The sequence below is a fragment of the Phocoena sinus genome, chromosome 12 (assembly GCF_008692025.1).
Source record: "Phocoena sinus isolate mPhoSin1 chromosome 12, mPhoSin1.pri, whole genome shotgun sequence".
NCBI lineage: Eukaryota > Metazoa > Chordata > Mammalia > Artiodactyla > Phocoenidae > Phocoena > Phocoena sinus.
In genome coordinates, this window is record NC_045774.1 from 2,565,534 (window position 1) to 2,587,221 (window position 21,688).

A 21,688-nucleotide genomic window follows, 5' to 3' on the forward strand; every position below is an offset into this window, starting at 1 on the left:
CCTTTGTTTTACGTATCTCAGGAAATCTGCCTCTACATACGTAACCCGCCGTATTGCCAAGAATGCCCTCACCCTGCCCCAGCCTGATCCTGTGGCCTTCCCATGAGGGTGATGAGGGATGGACCGCAGGACACCACACGCCATGGAGCCTAAACCCCTATGGTTTTGTTTTTAGTGTCCCTGAGTATTTTTTAATGTGCTTATCTAGTTCCCATCCCTAAAATAAATATCTAGTGCCTGAAAGGCTGTAGATGTCTATGAAATATTTTTTAAAAGATGAACATTTCCTGCTAAAAAAAAATTCTGGCAAGGATTTCACATTCTCCTTTGTACCCAATTCCAGGTCTTGAGAGACTTTTCTATTATAAGAGGTCTTTTTTTTTTTTTTTCTTTTTAAGTTGCAAAAATCCTTCCTGCTATAGTTGTAACCTGTTTCCTCTTTCCGGCTAACTCCCTTCCTTTTAAAGTTCCTCTCTCATTTATGTATAGGCCCAGGTTGGCAAGAAAAAGCCCTTATGTCTCTATTCGCAGGTCAGTTTCCTCACATACTGTTATTCCAGATTCTCCGTTCAGTCGTGAGCCTTCCTACTGACCGTCTTTGTCATGAAGGTTCACTGCACATTTGTGGGATGAGGAGTGTGTTTGTCTCCACAGCAAAGGGCCGCGAGCACAAAGCCCCACCAACAGGGTGGCTTCAAACAACAGAACTGTATCGTCTCATCGTTCTGAAGGCCACAAGTCCAAGATCAAGGCATCGGGGCCGCTGGTCCTCTGAAGGCCACAAGTCCAAGATCAAGGCATCGGGGGGGCCGCTGGTCCTCTGAAGGCCACAAGTCCAAGATCAAGACATCGGGGGGCCGCTGGTCCTCTGAAGGCCACAAGTCCAAGATCAAGGCATCGGGGGGGCCGCTGGTCCTCTGAAGGCCACAAGTCCAAGATCAAGGCATCGGGGGGCCGCTGGTCCTCTGAAACCTGTAGGGAACCTTTCCTGCCTCTTCTAGCTTCTGGCCATGGCTGCGTCTCTCCCTTCTCTGCCTCCGTGCATGTGGCCTCCTCCACTGTCCGCCTTCATGTGGCCTCCGTACGAGGACACCAGTCTCACTGGATTAAGCCCGCCCCACTCCAGCATGACCTCATCTTACTGTGTCTGCAATGACCCTATTTTCAAATAAGGCCACATTCTGAGGTCCTGGGGGTCAGGGTTCTAACGTGCTTTTAGAGGGGACACAACCCAACCTGTAACAACATGTAAACAATAGTGAAGCTCAAACCCGGAAGTCCTACGGATGCTGTCGCCTCCCGCTGACAGACTGTGGGGTTTTGCCCCTCCGCCCTTTAAAACACTGATAATTAGAAAAGACCAAGTGAGAGCACCGGCATTAATGTTTTCAAGTGTCCTGCCGCGGCACGGACGCGTAGTCAGACGCCTCACCTTGGCGTCCCTCCGCTGCATCCTGTGTAAACTAAGTTTTCACAAGGAAACCTAGGCTTTCTGCTCCCAGAGGCACTCACGCTGCCTGTCCCCAAGGCCACAATGGAGCCGCTGGCGGCTGCCACCCGGGCTTCTGTCTGTGAGATGCTCTGATGGCAGACCCTTGGCCCCAGGGGCATTTCCTGGGCAAGTGCAGCTGTCTAGGGAAATGAGGACCCCAGCCTGTCTCCCCTCGGTTGCCACCCCTTCTAGTGCTTTCTTTTGGTGCCCAGCCGCTATTGCCTTGATACACTGTGAATCTGTGAGGTCCTGGATATGCAGACCTTGTCTGAATTCTTCTCTCGTTGTGTCAGTTTAGACGGTTGGTTCATCTCCCTGGGCCTCAGTTTCTCCACCCACCTCATAAGATGGGGTTCACTGTGTCTGTTTCATGGAGTTCCCAGTGTGTCACGGAGATGGAATAATAATGTAGGCCCAGATCTTCATAACCAACAAATCCCTGATAACAGTCACCACAGAATCCCTTTAAGCCAGCACGCACGGAGTGCTTGCTGTAGACAGTGGCCATCCTGAGTGCTTCCAGGTGGGTAAGAGACACGCAGAAGCCAGGAGTCGTAACCCAGCGTAGTAAGTAAAACAAGGGCCCCAGGGGAGGACTCCCTAGCACAGCCTGCGGGTGCGGGGATTCCATTAGGCTTCCCAGCAACAATAGTGAGTCTTGAAGGAGGTGGGAAAGCGGGTGGGAAGGACGTCCAGGCAGTGGCCACAGCGCAGTGGAGGCTGGATGTTCCTGTTGACACAGGTGTCCGTGCAGCGGGCCCAGGAGGGGAGGGCGCCGTCATGGAGGAGAACACAGCCTCCTGGCTCTGGGGTCGCACTTCGTTCCTGCAGACGCTGGAGCTATGGCGTGCTGTTTGCTTCTAAACAGATCGCTTTGGTAGTGGGATTGCAGACGGGTTGCCGGGGCGGGGCGGGGCGGGGGCAGCATGGAGCCAGGAGTTACTATACTCCTGCACCAGTGGTTACTGATGCGGCTGGAAGGAAGGGAGACAGGAACGCTACTTAGAAAGCGTCGCAAGTCTGGGTCGTTACACGTACGGAATGAAGGAGTGACAGAGTGGCTACTTCTCATCTTCTGGTTCAGGCGGTGGGGTGACTGGCCGTGCCCTGCACAGGACAATAGAGTTTAAAGGAGAGAGCGTTCAGGTTAAAATTCTAGAAAAGGGGGATCTACTCCTTTCCCAGGCGTGTCATTGGTTTTTCTGTGTGAAACTCCAGGATTTTAACAAGTAGCATCTTTGTTGAGCACTTTACAATTTACAGAGCACTTCCTCATACTGGTTTACTGTGTGGAGTTGCCAGTTTTGTAGGTGACAACCTTGAGAGGAAAGTAGACAGGTTTCTCCCCTCCCCCCTCCCCTCCCCCGCTCCCCCTTCATCACACAGTGTGGGCTTTCTGGACCTCAGCGCTGACGCGTTTCGGATGGGATCGTTCTTGGTGGGCATGTCCTGTGCACTGTGGAGATTCGTCAGCATCCCTGGCCTCTGCCCACTAGATGCCAGCAGCATCCTTCCTGTCACCCCCAGTTGTGACAACCCAAAACGTCTCCAGACATTGCCAAATGTCCCTTTGACAAAGTCACCCCCAGTTCTAAAGGCTCGGAGGATTTTGGCAAAGGTGAAGTCATAATCGGAACAGTGGGTAGAAATTTAATTCAAGATGTTTCACTTTCTGACGTACGTTCCACGATGCGATGCTTCTTACCACGGTACGTTTTTAGATATCGCTCCCCGAGCCACAGCTATATCGTATTTGCTCTTTAACAAAGAGGACATTTACGTTCAGCTACATCTGTTCCGTGTCCAGGACTACATCGTTTCATTTCCAGAAGTATTTTATACATTTTTACGGTCTCTTCTTCGTGCATCACATTTTCATTTCTTCCTTTTATTTCCTTAAAACATGTTAGATTTGATAATTTTCCATTCGACGTCTGCTAAGTCCAGCAGCTGAAGTCCACGCGTCTGATTCTGTAGTCGGTTGTCTTGCTGGCTTTGCCGATACCCCGTGTCCTCGTGAACTGTGCGTTCAGTGGCTGTGAGCTTGTGCTCCTGGTAACTGTGTGCGAGGAGTTCTTTGAATCCTAGGTTTAACGTGGATTTCTCTAGAGAGCATTTTTCTGTGTGTTTCTGCTGGGCACCTGGGCTCAGAACCAGCTGAGACCTCTTTAAGTTCTCAACTTGCGTTTTTGTTGTTGTTTTTGGTTACATGGAAAGTGAATTAGGTCCACAGGCCTGTGTCAGGGCTGGCTGTGCTCTTTCCCTTCCCTGCCACCCCACCCTGCGTGGCTGGGCGTCTGACCTCTGTGGCCCTTGAGGGTTAAATTTGAATCTCCAGGTTGCAACCCTGGACGGCATTCTCGGCTCCGCACTGACCACTTCCATCGTAACTGGTTTGTTGCACAAACCTGGCTTGTGCTTGGATCATCACACACCTTCCACTCTTTGTCGGAAGAGTGGACAGTGAAAGGACGCTGGCGATTTCGACGGCTTTCCTTCCCTTTCTTGAACAAGAGACAACTGCATTCACTTTAGGTTTTAAACTTGATCGGCAAGTTAGTGTTTCCAGTCCTAGGACTGATCAAACTCAGACATTCTCTTTGCCCAGCTTGAATTTCCATCACCCTGGAAGCCTGCAGCATCCTTTTCAGGGTCAGAGCGGGAGGAGAGGAGAGATGAAGACGTACTTAGACTGCTCCTGGCCCAGCTGACCCCTTCTCTCATGGTCAGCTGTCTCGTCTTCTTCCGAGGTTATTGTGGCTGGAGACCCTCCCCCCCGTGCCCTCCCTCCCCAGCTGCAGCCCACTTACAGGACAGCGCCTTTCATTTGGGGAGTTACTTAGAATTCTTCCCTCAGCCTTGGGCCTGGTGCCGGGCAGGGCCTCATGGACCTCCAAACGTGCCCGTCTCCTGCACGGCCACGTCTCATCTGTCGGAGACATTGGTATATCCTTTTCCCCACAGGCCCTGGGAACGCAGGCCACTCTGTGAGCAGTCCCTCCTGGTGCCTCCCCGGGGCCATGGCCGCCCTGCTCCCTCCTTTAGAAGCCAGGCCCCAGCACATCACAGCTGTCATGGTGGGGCTTGAAATAAAGGAGGGGGCATCCCCCCAACCCCGGAAAGTCCTTTGGGTGGAGGGAAGGGAAGGTGGAATGGCACAGATTTTGCCAGTCACCTTGCTGACAAAAGCCTCCCTCCCCTTCCTGCCCAGGGCGTCCTGTGTTCTCAGAGAAGGGGCAGCTCCAGGGCTTTGGAAGGCTGTCAGTTATCATCCTTGGAATTCTGAAATCATTAACCCCTTGTGTATCGGGGACTTGGTTGGAACTTTACTTTCCGTTCATCAATCATGAAATTCTGTTTGTTCCAAGTTCTCAATAATCCTGTTCTTCCGCGGCTGGGGACCGCGTCCCCTCTGTCTGTCCAGGACCCACGTCCTTGTCCGCGGAGCTCACCCCAAATGCCGCCTCCTCGGCTTCTCCAGTTAGGATTCGCTCCTCGTTTATCTCTGTTCTTGTAGCATTTTCTTACATGTTTCTTTCACATTATGTAAAACCTGCATCCGATTTGTCTGTTCACTTTCCTTCTCTAACACACGGCTGTGAACTTCTGGAGGTCAGGAGCCGTGTCATAATCACGTCCGTTTCCCCTGGGCCAAGCACTGGGCCAGGTGCTCAGAGGAGCTTCATAATCGTGTGTTCAGCTGAATTGGATGCACGCCAGCCAGGCTGGTCCTCTCTTGGAAGCAGCATTAGCCGTGGAGTTCAGTCCCAGACCGATCGTGCTTCAGTCAGGGAGAAACTCAAGATGATCACGTGTCTGCTGAGCTTCTGGTCTTCTCTCCAAGCTTCCCCACCCCATCATCTGGGCACCAGCCCAGCCTTTATTAAGCTCACTTTTTCTTTCCCAAAATTTGCTAGGGATCATTTGGACCCAAGTTAAAGTGGGCCCTGATACCTACCCCAGATTTGGTGGTCTGGAGGGTTTGGTGGTAAGTGATTGCCAGAGACTTTGATATACCTCTGCTTTACTGGCAGAAGGGCAAACAGACTTGTTCTAGCAGTGAAATGAATTTCTCAGTTGAAATATGGAAGCTGCTTTTTCTTTTCTTTTGAGATGTCCAAGTTCAGTAGAGCCATTTTGTAGCACTCAGCTGTGAGGGATCGTGGATGTCCCATAAGACCCTGCCTTCCCAGTCCTGTTACACCAGGTCAAAATGCTCTTTAAAAAAAAAAAAAAAAAAAATTTATTTACTTATTTGGCTGCACCAGGTCTTCGTTGCAGCATATGGGCTCTTAGTTGCGGCATGCGGGATCTAGTTCCCTGAACAGGGATCAAACCCAGGCCCCCTGCATTGGGAGTGTGGAGTCTTAACCACTGGACCACCAGGGAAGTCTCAAAATGCTCTTGTTGGTAAAACGCAAGCCTGCCCCAAGGCTATTGCTCTGAGCAGGGTGCCCCTGAGCTAGCATCATTGACAAACCATACTCCTGTCTCTGACTAGTTGTACCATCTACTCACAGCCGGCTTCTTCCTCATTCTTGGAGCAGGTGACCAGCCTGATGTCTGATGTCCGTCAGCTGCTGTCTTTTCCAGAGAAGCAACGTGGCACAGCCCTGGCGTGTCTTTGTTTGCTTAGAGCTGGGATACCTGAGTGGTGGTGGCGGGAGACCCAGGGTGGTAAGAAGCTCATTCCCGGCGTAGGGATAATGGCCCTCCAGCAGAAGAATCCTTGCGGGAAGCAGGAACCGGTTTGGGGCATATTTTCATCTTGGGGATGCACAGCGGGAACACAGAACATGCAAGTGTGCTGAAGCTCATCAAGCAAGGAAGTGGCAGTGCCAGCATCGTGATGCCAAACTGTGCTTTTACCACCACTGAACCCCGGGGAGACTATCTGACCTCACCTCTTGACCCAGATGCAGCACGAACTGACCAGTTCTTATCTGGGAGCATCCGCTGCCTTTACACACTTCAGCAAAGATAGCCTGACACAAGTATTAATGCGACCTTTGATTAAGCCAAGGGATGATGTGACATGTAGATTTTTCACAATCTGCCTAGCAACGCGGTGCTTGGCACACAGCAGCGGGTGCAAGAATGCTTCTGGACTTTTCAGGGGCTGGTGGCAGTATGCTAATGAGATTGTTTGGCCCTGTTTTAAACATAAAAATACGTGGACAGTGCACGAGAGGAAAACAAAAGGCTGCACCGAGTCCTAAGCTCACAAATCTGGAACTGCCTACAGCCCTCTGGTGAGCATTTCTAGGAAAAAAAGAAAAACAAAGGGTGTTCCCCTTTAAGGCAAATCCCCTGCAGCCCTGCAGCTGGTTTCTGAGAGCCCTGACTCGGGACACTCTGTGTTTAGGCCCTGATAATCATCCGTTTGGATAATTTTCTATACATGGAGTCGGAGGTCATGGAGAACGGATGTGTCTTTGTTCTCCAAACACTGCCCTGGGAGGCTTCCCCAGCTGGCTGCCGGCGTCCCGGGCTGCGTGGGGATCCTTTCATCACCCGGGCAAGGACTGGCGGACCCCCAGGCCGGGAGCCCGGGCCGCGGGGACGGGCTCAAGAAGAGGGCCGCAGGGGCCAAGGGGCGAGGAGAGGTGCAGAGCGCACATGTGCAGGCTCATGGTGCACCCCTCCACCCTTTTGTTCCAGGTTCTAGAAGTGTTTGCTAATCAGCAATTAAAGTTTTGTACGGCACAGAAGAGCATGATTCCAAAGTCTGTATATGGGTGCTTTAAGGAAAGAAAACATGACACCCCAAGCTAGAAAAAAGCCCAACAGGCCAAGGAAGTAGAACAGAGAGCAAGCGACAGGCGCAGCTGAGCTGCCTCACCGCCCGCCCCGCGCGGCGCGGCAGTCCTCCTCGGGCTCATCAGGCATGCGCCTCCGAGGGCGCTGATTGGCGGAGGGGTGGTGGGCGGGGCAGAGCCGCAGAGAGCGAGTACTTGGAGGCGGGGGTTGGGGTGGAGGGGTGGGGAGGAGAAGTGAGAGCCTGGGGCTGTAGGGCGGTGGGCGCTGATTGGTGGTAGTGGCTGAGAAGGAGGAGGTGGGCGTGGCTGGGCGCGCCGGCGGGCTCTGATTGGCGGTAGTGGCGGGGGCCGGCTCCTCCCTGGGCCTGAGGAGGAGGAGGAGGAGGAGGAGGAGGGGGAGAGGGAGGGGGAGGGAGAGCCTGGGGCGGCGGACTCTGATTGGCGGTAGTGGCGGAGGGCCGGGCGGGGCGGCAGGTGCTGATTGGCAGTAGTGGCTGGGGGCGGGGCGGGGCGGGGCTGCCTGGGGCTGGTCCTCGCAGGCAGGAGGAGGAGGAGGAGGAGGAGGAGGAGGAGGAGGAGGAGGAGGGAGCGCTGGGCCCCCGGCCGCCGTGGCCGGCTCGGCCTGCCCTTTGTGCCCGCAGCCCGCGCCCCGTGCCGATGGCCGCTGCGCCGGGCTTCCCGACCGCTCGCGCCCGCAGACGGACCTAACCCCGCGCGCCTGGGATGCGCCGGGGATGCGCGTCCTCCGGCCCTGCGGCTCCTCGCGGCTGGGCGCCGGGCGATGGAGCTGAGCATGAAGAAGTTCACCGTGCGCAGGTTCTTCTCCGTGTACCTGCGCAAGAAGTCGCGCTCCAAGAGCTCCAGTCTTAGCCGACTCGAGGTAAATGCCCTAGCCTCTGAGCGCGCAGGTACCCAGGTCCCCGCCGCGCCCTGGAGGATGCTGCGGGTCTTGGGGCCATCCATCCCGAGCCCTTTCCTATTGTCACATGCACGGTCACCCTGAGATCCATGTCAGGGAGTTAAAGTTGAAAGCTGGTCCGGTTTTCCTAAAACCGAACGTTATTGTTGGGACTTACTGATAACTGGACCGGTCCTCGGGTCCTCAACAGGGACTAAACTTTGCCCCCATTGAATTTCTAACTAATTTTGTTACACGCTCTGCGCAGGGTTTGGGGTAGTCACCCTGGGTGCCCACAGGGGTGCTCCGGGTGGGGAGGGCTTTTCAGCCCGTGTCGTTCGCTGTGGCACCTCAGAAGTCCCAAGTACAGAACCTGCCTAGCCCCACCCTAGGCTGGTGTTGATCGGGTTTATTTTGCCTTTTGACCCAGAGCCACACAAATACTACCATGTAGTGTAGATTGTTCGTGTATTTGAAATCAGTGTAGAATTGACAAAAAGGGATTTTTTCTTTTTTTAAAAAAGGCAGCAACACAATTTACTTGGACCAGCCTGAAACGGTGCTCAGTAGTAAAGTGCCCGAGGCAGTATCTCTGCAGCTCGGGGTTTGATGTAGATTCGTCCCGAAAGCCGGAGGACCCTGAAAATAGTGTCCTTTCCTCGGGTCCTGCATCATGTCATGTTCAGGTTTCCAAGTCATCTGTGGACGGCTCTCTAATGTGTTTTGTATTTCAACAATCACATCTTATTCTCTTCATCCCAGTGTCCAGAGTACATGGTTGAATCTATAGATGACCTAACTGTGAAGCATGTTTAAGTAAAAAAAAAGAAAAAGACATTGTGGGGTTTGGGGGGAGGGGTGGGAGGTGATGACACAGCCTAGAGATTTCTTTTGACATTGCTCTCGCCTGTGCCACAAGGCTGGCACCTATGGAGGTTTTGATGTGTTCTTTTCTAACGAAGTCAAATCAATTGGAACAATGTCACATTTTTCATCTTGAGTTTCTTTGTCCTGGCTGCCATGATATTAGATACAGGCATGGGTTCTGCAACAATTAAGAGGGCTTTAGGGAAAGCTCAGGAATAGACATGAAAGCAACAGGGAATTACTTGTTTTAAAAGTTTCTGTTATGATATCACTAAATCAGAATTTTAAGAACTAGGTTAGGTTTCTGAGGGTAAAACATATCTTTCAAACAAATACAACTATTCATTAAATTGTGGAGGAGGGCTTGCTTTAAACCTCAGGCTGACAGAGATGAAGCGTAAGTTCACTGAGATAAGTCATTTTCCTGGGTCTCAGGCACTCAAAAAACGAAAGTGGACAAGAATAGAAACTCAGGAGAGTATTCACCTCTGTACCTAGTATGTCTTTATTCTTGGGAATGCCAAGTTTATTATTCAGCGCCTGTCTCCTTCCATTTATTGTCCTTGTCAAGGCGAGGCAGTAAAGTCCCGGAGTCGTTTAAGAAGAGGGGCATAAACACTGGCAAAGCCGTGGGGTCAGGAGTCCTCTCGGCACGATATACTCACCTCTGGTGTTCTGGTTCGGCAAGGAGAGCCGGGTTGTGGAAGTGCCTCAAAAAAATATATAATAGGAACCAAGTGTTGCTTAGAAACGATGTTGCTTCAATGTGAAAATAAAATTTCTGTATACAAAATAAAACTATAAATAAACCATCAACTATGCAGAAGGTCAAGCCGACGAGGAAGAAATGTAGTCTGTCAGCATGTGGTCAGTGAGCACTTTGTCTGACCCAGGTGCTTGTGGGGGCTGGACAGAAGGTCTGATAAAGATGCCCAGCACTGATAACAGTGCTCTGTTCTTTGCAGATGCTCTCAGCCGCTGCTTGCAGTTGATACTTGTGAAAATCCAGGTAGACATGTGTTACTCTCCTCGTTCTACTGCTAGGGAGGAAAAACCCTGAGAACAAAACCTGAGAATCATGCTGAAAACCGAACAGCTAATTCACTCTGCAAGTGTTTACTGAGAACCTCCTATGTGTGCAGCTCTTTTCTGGGCATTGTAGGTCCAAAAAATATAAGACGGAGCAGCCCTGGCCTCATGGTGCCTCCACCTAGTGGGGGATCGAATCAGTGACTGACTGACCAGTGCTTCAGTCCAGTAAATTCCATGTTCCTGCCCGGCTACCTTCCATCATTTCCCAAAGAAGCCTGTCTATTCGTTTGTATAGTCAGAGCAGATTATAGACCAAGAGGCACTCACCAAAAATTGTGAAAATTAGGAGGCAGGTTTGTCAATAATTTGAGGTTGAGAAGTAGGACATATAAAGTACTTAAGAGGGATATGTATGTAGTCCTCTGTTTGGACTAATGAAAAAGATAACTCATTTTGTAAAAAGAATCGTGGTTATTTTTAAACTCTTTGTGTGAAATTTATATTTTAAAATATACACAGAGACTTTGAAAATTTTTGTTTACTTTCAGAATCTAGTGACATTAACAGGAAAGTAACAGTACGTACTTTAAGGTTGAAACAGTATCATCTTTGTCAAAAAGGCTTTTAGGGAGAGGCTTAGTGTTTCACACTTGCTTTTAAATTTGACTTGACTCTCTGATCTAGAACTCAGCATTTGGTCAACTCAAACCATCAGAGAAGCCAGGTTGTTTGATCAGATTTGGAATCGGTTTATGAATTACAGCTTAGATGTTTTTACAGTGTACCAGCATTGCAGCAGCTGAGACGGCTAGATCTTGGACTCTGACAAGGATGATTTTGGGGGTTTCTAAAGGCAACTTGGATGTCTTGCACAGATTTCTTTGCGCATGGCCTAGAATGGTTTCAGGGCTCAGCGTCTGCCAGACAGACCCTCACCCCCGAGAAAGCTCTGATATCAGGTCATTGACAACATTGCCTGAGAGCCATAGTACCTCTAGAAGGTGTAACCATTGCTTCATCTAACTGTCCATTTCATAGATGAGAAAATGGGGCCCAGGGAAGCAAAATGACTTGCTATGCTCCTAAAATGTTTGACAGGGAGTTCTTTACTATAAGAGCATGTACCGTTTATTATTAATTTTAGCCATTTCAGGTTGCGTGGTTGTTGGAGTTTACCAAGTATTAGATGACGCGTGAGTGAAGGCTGTGCCAAGTTTTAAAAGGAAACGACTCTAGGGGACATTTTGGAATGTGCTTCGTAACCTAAAGTTATTCTAGAAAACCTTTTCTGGAAGTTAGAAAGTTCCAGGTGAATTTGGGCTTTGCATCAGATTTACTAAAATTGGATTCTCACTTTTACCTCTCACAGCAGGGCAGTTCCTTAAGCTCCCTGAGCCTCATTTTTCTCCACTGTGAAATGGGGATGGTAGTAGTTCCTGCCTCTTGGGGTTAGTATGAGGGGTATGAGCCAACATATGTAAAGGCTTAATGCGGAGTCTGGGTGATAAAATCAATAATCAATCATTGTTACCTATGGATATTGATAAAATATTTCCCGGGTTCATTGATATTTTTCATGTTGCTCAGTGTCTGCTGGTTCTGTCTGAAGCTGAGGTTGCCCCTACGGCCTGCGGAGCCCATGGCTTGTGCTGTCTCCCAGCCTGGTAATTAATTAATCATTGAGGCGCCCTTGCTGAGTGCCTTGGGGAAGAATAGGCAGAGATCAATCCTCCCAGGCTGGATTCCAGCCTGTTTCATTCGATAGGACTGGCCCCATTTGCTAAGATGACAGCCCCAGTCCGTCATCTGGCTGGGATGGTGACAGTCCTTTTCCTTATCTTGCCTGTCACCCTGGGATCCGAGAATGCATTACAGCGCAGGTCCTGGAGCCGCGGCACCCAGAGCTCAGGTTGCTTCTAGAGTCAGGACCTGCCCCAGCGTCAACGTCCGGACTTCGCAGAGCTTTGGGAAGGAAGCCTGCCTACTCATCCTTCAGTAGCCCAGGAAAACCTCCAAAGTGTGAGCCAACTCCAAAGCCTAGCCTTGGGGCTGGGGAAGGTTGAGAGAGGTTGGCCAGGAAAGGCTTGGGAGGAAATATTGGGTTTCAGTTAGTGAAAAGTGATATTGTTTACTCGGGGTAAGATTTATCTACCAATCTGCTAAACGTATCAAGACTCAGTGTGGGTTCATTTATCTACCAATCTGCTAAACGTATCAATACTCAGTGTCGGTTCATTTAGGGAGTACTTATTTTGCTTGAGGTTATCACCAAAGACGGGAAGTTGGTTCTCTTTGTTTACCTATCATTTCATCTGGTTTTGACATTTTTACTGAAAGACAGCTGGGGGTGAGTGAGAAGGACAAAAGATAAGTCCTCTCTCTGGGGTATTGATAGTGGTAAACTGTTGAGTGGAGAAGAATTGCATTTATTTATTAGCTCAATTATCTACATACTCAGACTTTTTAGTGTATACCGTGTGCGTTGTGCAAAGCAGTTGAGATATAAAGGTCTGATCCCTGCCCTCAGTGAACTTAACATCTAGTGAGAGAGAGAGCCAAACACGTAAATGGAAGCCCGCTGTGTAGGGTGTAAGTCCTGTGAAATGATTGGCATCATTGGAGTTCAATGGTCGGATTACATGAATTGTCAATCTGTTCCGATTTCCAACGCTCACAGATAATCAAGCATTATCTATGTGCACATGTGCACACATGAGTGTATTTTAATTGCTTACCCCTTTTTAAAGGAAGCATGGTATCCTAATAAATTGAATGTTAAGGGACTCTTAGTAAATAGAGCCGTGTTGGCTCCGGTCATGAAAAAAAGAAAAAGAAAGAAAACTTCCTGGAAAGTTAAACATTCGAGCTTATTCTTGGTCCTTCACTGGTAAACTCTTCTTGATATTGGGAGGTTTCCAGGAAAACCATTTCTAATTAAAAATAATTTACAGGTAATTTCAATAAATGCACCCAAAGAAATTCTGTGTTCATCCTGATTTTGCTGGGCTTTTGGATAGCAATAACAACACCAAAAAGTCAGAGAAGACCACAAGAAATAGTCCATTTTAGTGAATACTTAACTTGCTTATTGTTTTGCCTATTTATGCTTTGTTCCGTTTTGAAGACACTAGACTTAATTCCTTATTTGTGGTCTGCCTTATCTTTGCAATTTCATTACATACTTTTCTCTCCTTAACATCCAAGAAAACTCCCCAAAGTACTGTTTCTTATTTAAAAATATGTGAAAAGACAACCCAAAATATTACTTCACCCCCCTTTTTTTTTTTTTTGCGGTACGCGGGCCTCTCACCGCTGTGGCCTCTCCCGTTGCGGAGCACAGGCTCCGGACGCGCAGGCTCAGCGGCCGTGGCTCACGGGCCCAGCCGCTCCGCGGCACGTGGGATCTTCCTGGACCGGGGCACGAACCCGTGTCCCCTGCATCGGCAGGCGGACTCCCAACAACTGCACCACCAGGGAAGCCCATACTTCACCCCTTTTTTAAAAAATTTATTTTATTCAAGTCTAGTTGATTTACACTGTTGTGTTAATTTCTGCTGTACAGCAAAGTGATTCAGTTATACACATATATACATTCTTTTTCATGTTCTTTTCCATTATGGTTTATCCCGGGATATTGAATATAGTTCCCTGTGCTCTACAGTTGGACTTCGTTGTTTATCCATTCTATATATAATCGTTTGCATCTGCTAATCCCAAACTCCCAATCCATCCCTCCCTCACCCCTTCCCCCTTGGCAACCACAAGTCTGTTCTCTCTGTCTGTGAGTCTGTTTCATAGATTCACCCTTTTTTCTCTCCACCTCTTTGACCTATTCATTCTGAGACTCTTCCACCACACATCCCGATGCAGCAAAGACTCTTCATGTATATTTTTCATGCATTCCGAAGTACAAGAATAAACTGAAATCACACTAAGTGAAAACTGGAATATCTGATGTCCACATCATCTGACTTGCTGCTTACCCAGGATTTCGCTCTGTTTCTTGCATGCTGGGTGGGCGATTTCCTAGATGTGTCAAGTTTATAAGTGGGTAGGAGGCGTCGGAACCCTGGGGCAGGGAGAGAGCAGGGGCTTGGGCAGCAGGTGAAGAGCGAGCCTTGTGAGCCGGGGATTAGTCAGTGCAGGGCTCCAGTGGGGAGCGCTCCTTCCAAATGTGGGGAGACTGGGGGTGAGCTTGTTCTGTATGAAATCCAGTTGGTAACCAGCAGTTTAGCCAGAAATGCTCTTCATCTTTGGTCCAAGCTTCTGGGCTTGTTAAGTAAGTAAAGCCGGTGCAGCACTAAAAGCATTCTCTAGAATGCTCTGCCTTTATTTCCGATGGCGCTGGGCTCTGTTGTGTTGTATTTTTCCCCCAGCGTCATATGTTTGCTGATCCATTTTCACTGGTAAAAGCTATTAAATTAAACTCAAGTAGGAATTATCAACAAATAGTCTGTTAAGCTACAGTGTGATTTAATCAAGCAAATGGCTCAGACACAAATGTATTCAGTATAAAATATTGTTCATCGTGTCTGATTTGCAGCTGTGTAGGAAGCCTTTCCTGCTGGTGAGCTGGCTAGGGAGACGTAATGGCGGTGCAGCTATACTTAAACCTGGGAACCTGCCCCCCGGGCTATGGGGGTGACTGCAGTGGCCGCATCACTGTGGTTGGCACCAAGTGGGCAAGAGCCAGTGTTTGCAACCACCGAGATGCGCACTGACGAAGCTCTCCTCCCTCAAACTTTAGCCCGGCTCTCTGGCCCCTCTTTTCACCTCGGCCGGACCTTGGGCTTCTGTGTCATCCTTGCTGGGCTTGCAAAACCCGGTTTAGCAAGAATTCTGCTGAGTTGATTTAGAGAGCACCCCGATCCATCCTCGGCCTTTGATCACCCTCTATATCTGGTCCAGTTCCCCATCCCCACATCCGCAGGTGAGATGAGATGACCCTGACCTGCCTTCAGCTCAGTTTAGAAGGAGCTGCCCTACCCCACCGCCCTGCTCCTGCCCCTTGCTGCAGATCCCCACATGTCCTTCTTGTGTGGGGTCCGAGCTCCATCTCTTACCCCTGCGGCAAGCCCCACTGCAGTGGTCCCTTGAATAAAGTCTTCCTCACCATCTTTAACAAGTGCCAGAATAATTTTTCTCGAGCAGTACCTATTATTAGTAGTAATTTGCATGTGTTCCTTGAGATCTCTTAACGGGGGTCCCAGGAACACCACTGATCAGAGAGCCCTACTTGATTCCAACCAGCAAACACTCAGCAGCCTATCCTTCTCCATGAGCTTTGGTTTGCAAAGGTCCCTAGGGTCTGCAGGCCGCCCTCCCGCTAAGAGCCCCAAGATTCTGTCCCCGTGGGCCAGGCAGGTGCTTTCCCCCTCGCCCTGCATTGGGCCCCCTTCCCCGGCCCAGGGCTCCCACGCTCCCTCCACTGGACGTGCCCGGACCTACTGTTCTCCTGGCCCTGGGCGCTTCCTTCTTCTGCTGTCAGCCCCACCAGGCCACTTCATGCTTTTGAGCTTCTGTCTCCTCAGCTGCAAAACAGGGATTGCCCCATGATAATGCTGTGTCCTCAGGTTATTAAATGCTTAGAAGGTGAAATGCGCCTGGAAGAGTTCGCCCTTGGCATTCTGTGATGTCACACAAATAAGCTGGCTTTGATTGGACCCCGTCTGGAAGGGGGTTTGCACTACATTATGGGGAAAGAAGGCTTTTCCTCGTCTGCCAGCCTCCTCGCCCTCACGCTTCTGAGGACTCATCTGTTTCAAGTTAGTACTGTCACCACGGAGCCAGCTTTTCTAGGTTGTAGCTACGCTGAGCTTCCTGGGAGTGACGCTCTTATCCATGTTGCTGCCACTTTAAACATAATTCATGGAAGCAGCAGCTCTTGTAAAGCAGAGAGGTTCATCCTGTTCCTGGTGTCAGCCCTGTAGCCAGGGGCTGAGGAACTGGTAGAAATGATCTGACTTCTTAGGGAGAAGAACTGCTTTTTCTTTTGGCTAGTCTACTCTCCTATGTTAAATTAATGATTCAAAGACACAAATCTGAGGAGTGTTTACTTTGTTGGCCTGCGTGTTTCCTCCTGTTGCCCAAGAAAAGAAGGTTCTGAATAAGACTGAAAAGCTCTGAAAAATCTGCCTCACACGCTTGGGTGATTTGTGTGCCGTATCATCAGTCTTGGGATTTTCGGGTGGATATTAGCCAGACCTGGAGTCCGGGACCTCTTTGACGTGTCTGTGTAGTCAACGTAAGCCGTGACATTCTTTGAGTCAGGACACCCAGGCCACACCAGGCTGCCCGAGGTGGCTTTTACTCCTTAAAACGTGCGGTCAGATCTTTAAGGAAAAGGGATGGAGGGATTTACTTTGAAAGACTCTCTTTTGGAATGCCTACGGTGGAAATGCTCTAGTGACTACCTAGGAAATCGCTCATTCAGGTCCCAATTGTAACACTTTTGGCCCAGGATAATTGCAAACTTTCCACGACTAAGGAAAGTTAGTTATATTATCTAATATAATATTAGATTAGATATAATATTAACCTCCAAATATATATTTAACATGCAAAATATAGTGTGGACAATCAAAATATAGTGTGGAATTTCTAAGAATGAAAAATTAAGAAAACTTCTTATTCTGAAAAGTGAGTAGAACGCAGATCGGAGAAGGTGCTCTGGAGAGCCTTGACGGGAGGGAGGCTGGGGGTGCAGGTGGGGAGGGCAGCGGCAGAGATGAGCTGCAAGAGCTGGGCGGCTGGGCGGGCTCTGTGTACCCCGAGACCCCCAAGCTGAGCGTGCAAGGGGGCCACAGGGGACAGACACTCTTGCCTCTTGACTTGCTACAGTGACTCTGTTTGGTTGACTTTGAAGATAAAGTAAAGAAAAAACAACCAGAAAAACCAGAAAGGAGCACTTCCTTTTAGAGCACCTTCGGCTTCTTGCATCCTGCTTAGTTTGTAATCAGCTTAGGGAACAGGGCAGACGGGCTGCTGGAACAAGGTAGCGATTACTGCTCCCTGCCTTCGCCCCAGAGAACCCCAAGAAGCAGCGTGAGGTTGGGTGTGACTTTTGTATTTCTAGACCTCAGCAAAAAAGAGAAGGCGTGAATTTTTTTATATATATACTTATATTCTTAATAGGATTCCCCTTCTTCATTCTCTCTCTTTTTTAAAAAAAAAAACTTATTTATATATTTATTTACTTTTTGGCTGCGTTGGGTCTTCGTTGCTGCGCGTGGGCTTTCTCTAGTTGCACTGAGCGGGGGCTACTCTTCGTTGCGGTGCGCAGGCTTCTCGTTGCGGTGGCTTCTCTTGCTGCAGAGCACAGGCTCTAGGTGCGCGGGCTTCAGTAGTTGTGGCACATGAGCTCAGTAGTTGTGGCTCGCGGGCTCAGTAGTTGCGGCATGTGGGCTTCAGTAGTTGTGGCTTGTGGGCTCTAGAGTACAGGCTCAGTAGTTGTGGCACACGGGCTCAGTAGTTGCGGCACATGGGCTTCAGTAATTGTGGCTTGTGGGCTCTAGAGCGCAGGCTCAGTAATTGTGGTGCATAGGCTTAGTTGCTCCACGGCATGTGGGATCTTCCCGGACCAGGGCTCGAACCCGTGTCCTCTGCTTGAGCGGGCAGATTCTTAACCACTGCACCACCAGGGAAACCCCCGAAGGCATGAATTTTGATGTGTGACTCAGTTAAGACTTTGCAGAATCCACCCCGACAGAGATGTGAATAAAAATGTTGAACCTGGTCAGAAGATGCTGAAACCCATCTGTGAAGGGTCGGCGTGCAGGACAGCTGGGGCACTTAGAGCCCCGTCTTACGCCTCCATCAGCGTGTCCCACTTTCTTCTTTGACTTGTTGTTGAGGTCGTCACAGTGGAACTCCAGCAGTGGGTGTAAGGAAGTGGGACTGATTTGTCAGAATGAACCGGCTGTAGTCGTTGTGTATGTGCACGAGGATGGGGTTTATGCTCAGCGGGGTGACGGACGTTTGCCAATGCCTCCACTTCCCACCCAGCTGAGTGAGCTCGCAGAGCCCCTGTCCCCCTCCGTGAGACCCCTCCTTCCCTCCACCCAGCCTGTTCCATCTGCGGCCGCCCCTCCATGCCCTCCCTCCTGTGACTCCTGCCACTCAGGCACATGGCAGCCCACACCCATCCACCTGCTTCCATTCCCAGCCTCCCCCTTGGCTCTGAGCTGACCCGTGGCTTAGATTCAGGGCCATCGCTTTCTTCCGAAGATTCTGGCCTGCGGCACTTGGATTTGGACGGGGGAGATCTGTGGGAATTGGGGAGGAGTAGTCATTGCCGTGTGGCCCAGGGTGGCGTGGAGCCCGCTGCCAGAGTCGGGGCCCGCCAGGGCGGTTCGTGTTCATCACACCCCATCTCCAGAGGAGGGTGCTGGGCAGAGAAGCCACTAGAAGAGTTCCTCCCGGGGGCTTGGGCTCTGTCATCCGTTTCCGTCAAGTTCTGGGTTTAAGGAAGTTCACTGAATCACAGACCATCCCGCGGGGCCAGGCCGGGCCCGGGAGCTGCGTGCTGCCTCCGCTGTTGGGGAGATACCCCTGTCCTCTCTGAGGGCATCCTCCGTGTGGACACCGCCCGCACCTCTGCGCGAGCTCCGAGCCTCGCCTCGTTGCTGTGCGTGAATTTGCACGAAACCTCCTTTAGCCAGCTTGTGGCTGGTCTGGGACACGTCAGGCTCGGCTCCGGTGGCTCTGTGTCCAGGGACAGCTGTGGGTGGCTGTGGGTGCCCTGCTGTGTCCCGCGCGCGTGTTCTCTGTGGTGCGCGCCTTCTGGGTCAACGCGTGAGAAGTCTGTGGAGGTCTTTTCGGAACTTCCGTCTTAGGTATTAACTCAGCATTCACCGCGTGCCTGGCGATTATCTGTAGGACTTGCGTTTAGAGGGTTAAAAAGTAGAAAGAAATGGCCTTGACCTAAGACTAGTTGTGGCGAACTAAAACCTCTGTAGAAGTGAAGTAACTAAGAAGCCGTTACAAAAGCTCACGCCCGCTTGAGGTAGGCCCACATACGCAGCTCACAAACTGCAAGTCTGCTGTTTGGCATTTAAAATCTTCCATAGAAAGACTGTCTCATCTACATTCACAGTATAGCTGAGAGAGTGTCACCTGCAGGAAAAAGTATGGAAAAACCAAAGAAATCATTTTCCTCACTTAAAAAATTTTCAGTAAAATATCTTCGAAGGGTGAAAACTGTCAACATTTTAAAAGCAAATTCAGAAATTTCAAAATGTTTGAATACTAGCAATTTTTAAAAACTGAAAAACGCTAAAAGTCAAGGGGGCTTTTATTTTAAAAGCCGGTGCTTACAGAGGAATAGAGTTAATTCCAGGAAGATGGCTTTTATGACATCTTGAAGCAATTTCTAGTCAAATTTAAAAGCTTTTGACTTCCTAACGTTGAGTTTTGTGATGCGCGATTTCACTTTAAAGCCTACCAGCCCACGACTGTGCCCTGGAGAGGGAGTGGAGTGCCCTCCTCTCTGGAGGATCCCGGTTCTCTGAAGGATTCCCTCTGTGCGTGGGACCTCGGGCCCCTTCCTCAGGGACACAGCGGCCAGCTGGGCGCCCTCTGCTCCCAGCGCCACACCTGGACTCGCAGCCCACGGAGCACGTGAGCCTGCGCCCCTGTAGGAAGGCCCTAGTGTGCCCCACCTGCGGCCCCCCAAACCCTGTACCTGGAGGGCCGATCGCTGTGCTCCACCCCACCGTCCTGGGCGTGTGGCCCAGGCAGAGGCAAGAGCAGGACAAGGCCGGCCGGCCTCCGGGGTCCCCGGGAGTAGGTGCCCGAAAGCCCAGGGTCCAGTTTGTCTTCCTGGCATCTCTGGCCCCGAGCAGCCCCCAGCCCTGAGAAGGAGCTCCACCCACCCCGTGGGGAGTGTGGCTGAGACGACCCCGCTCAGGAAACAGGGGTGCGTTGCTGGCTGCTGGCTGTGCAGGGCGTTAGCCATTGCCAGTGACGTGCGGTTATTTCTCCTGCCTTGGCTTCACCCCTCACCCTGACCTGCACCACAGCCAGCTAGGTTGTTCCTGCCTGTGACACAAGTGGCCGGTGGGGTCAGAGGAGACCCCACGTTTCTGTCGCTGCTCAGCCACTTAGTACTTGTGTGACTTGGGCAGGTGGCCAGCTAACCCTTCCTGAGGCTCAGTTTCCTCCGCTGAAAATTGGTACAATACCTGCCTGCAGGGATCTAGCCAGGAATAGAGGGAATGGCCTGTCCACGGGCCCCGGTGGGCACTTAGTTAAAAAAAACAACAACTCCATGTTTCCCATTACACTGCAATCTGTTTACGACACTCAGCCCTAGCTTCCTGCACCGCTGCTTCTAGTCTGTACACCGGCCTCAGGGTCCCGCACGCCGGCCTCAGGGTCCCGCACGCCGGCCTCAGGGTCCCGCACGCCGGTCTCGGGGTCCTGCATACCGGCAGCAGCCAGATGTGCTGCAATCAGGGGGTTTATTAAATACAACATCAGAAGCATTAGTAAAAAATTACAAATGCCACTTAAGGTGAAGGGTTCCAGGCAGAGGCACTCACATCTCAGGACTGGACTTTTTCCTGACACTAAATCAAACTTCCCTTCCAACCTAGACAGTGCAGGTACATGCTTTTCACTACAGGCTTGAAATACAAGGAAAGGTTCTGAAAATTTAATACAAATGGACGGCTCCATTTCCTGTGGCTAAGCCTTCTCTCTGAGCCCTGATAACACCAAACTGCTACTTAGTTTTGAAAGGTAATAGAGGAGTGGGACTGGAGGAGAGAGAAGGGGGGGGGAACAGGGAAGGGAAGAGGAGGGGGAGGATGAGTGAGAGAAACAGGGAGAAGCCAGCAGCAGAGGCCATGAGGGAGCAGGGACAGGCGGGTCAGATACGGAAAGGGAGATGCATTGAGAAGGAGGGGGACTGGCATTGAGGAGATTTGAGGCGGCCGCTTAGGGAAAAACACCAGAATGTGGGAAGCAGTTACATGCAAACTGTAGAGCCTGGCCGCCCTCACCCCCCCGAGCGTGAGAGTAGCACACGCCTAGCCCTGTAATAGACGGAGGGTCACCTGTGGCCTCCCCGAAGTTGTTTCTGGCTAAATTAGAGTCATAGGGTTAGACACAGTCAAGAGGAAAGGGTCAGCGAGCAGCCAGCAGGGATCCTAGACAGAGCTCCTCACTCTGGTGCCCTTGCCCTGTTTGTAGCTGAGGCACAAGGCGTGGGAAGTTCCAGAACATGAACCTGGGGTGAAGGCTACATTCCTGTAGGGGACCCAGAAGCACGTGAAATCTTCCTTCTAAAGAGGAGCTAGGATTCGGGATTCCGCCAATGCGCTGGTGGGGAGCAGATGGCCGAGGTACCAGAAATACTGGAGTCGCGGATTCCTTGCTTATGCCATACCTGGTGGACACGGCAGGACAGGACCGGGAATCTCCAGGCCCTTCTTGGGGGAACAGCCGAAGACATCCCTCCTGCCGCCCCAAGCCCTCCCTGAGACGAGTGGGCAGAGCCTGGCATCCAGGGCTGGAACAGCAAAGAAAAACTGGAGGAAGAAGCAAACAGGATTTGGAAAGGGACCTTGGACACAAAGTCATAGGCTTCGTGAATTCACAGTGTCTCTCCTGCAGTTAGCAAATGCAGCAGGTACGGAG

The 21,688-nt window shown here is 50.7% G+C and overlaps 1 protein-coding gene across 7 annotated transcripts in view; it reads left to right on the top strand.

Annotated features, from left to right (window-relative positions):
- The window catches only part of RPS6KA2 (ribosomal protein S6 kinase A2), a 356,893-nt gene that overhangs the window by 188,339 nt on the left and 146,866 nt on the right, over positions 1-21,688 (top strand). For 2 of the 7 annotated variants that reach the window (XM_032650891.1, XM_032650892.1), the window contains one exon: positions 6,040-6,744. The exons of 4 other annotated variants lie outside the window; for them this stretch is intronic. Coding sequence is in view for 1 of the 3 variants with exons in the window: in XM_032650888.1 (XP_032506779.1) it covers positions 8,033-8,131 (99 nt within the window). In the remaining 2 variants the exon portion in view is untranslated. Of the gene's footprint in view, positions 1-6,039; positions 6,745-7,820; positions 8,132-21,688 lie in introns of those variants that run through there. One more of the 7 variants, XM_032650888.1, reaches the window with a different exon arrangement.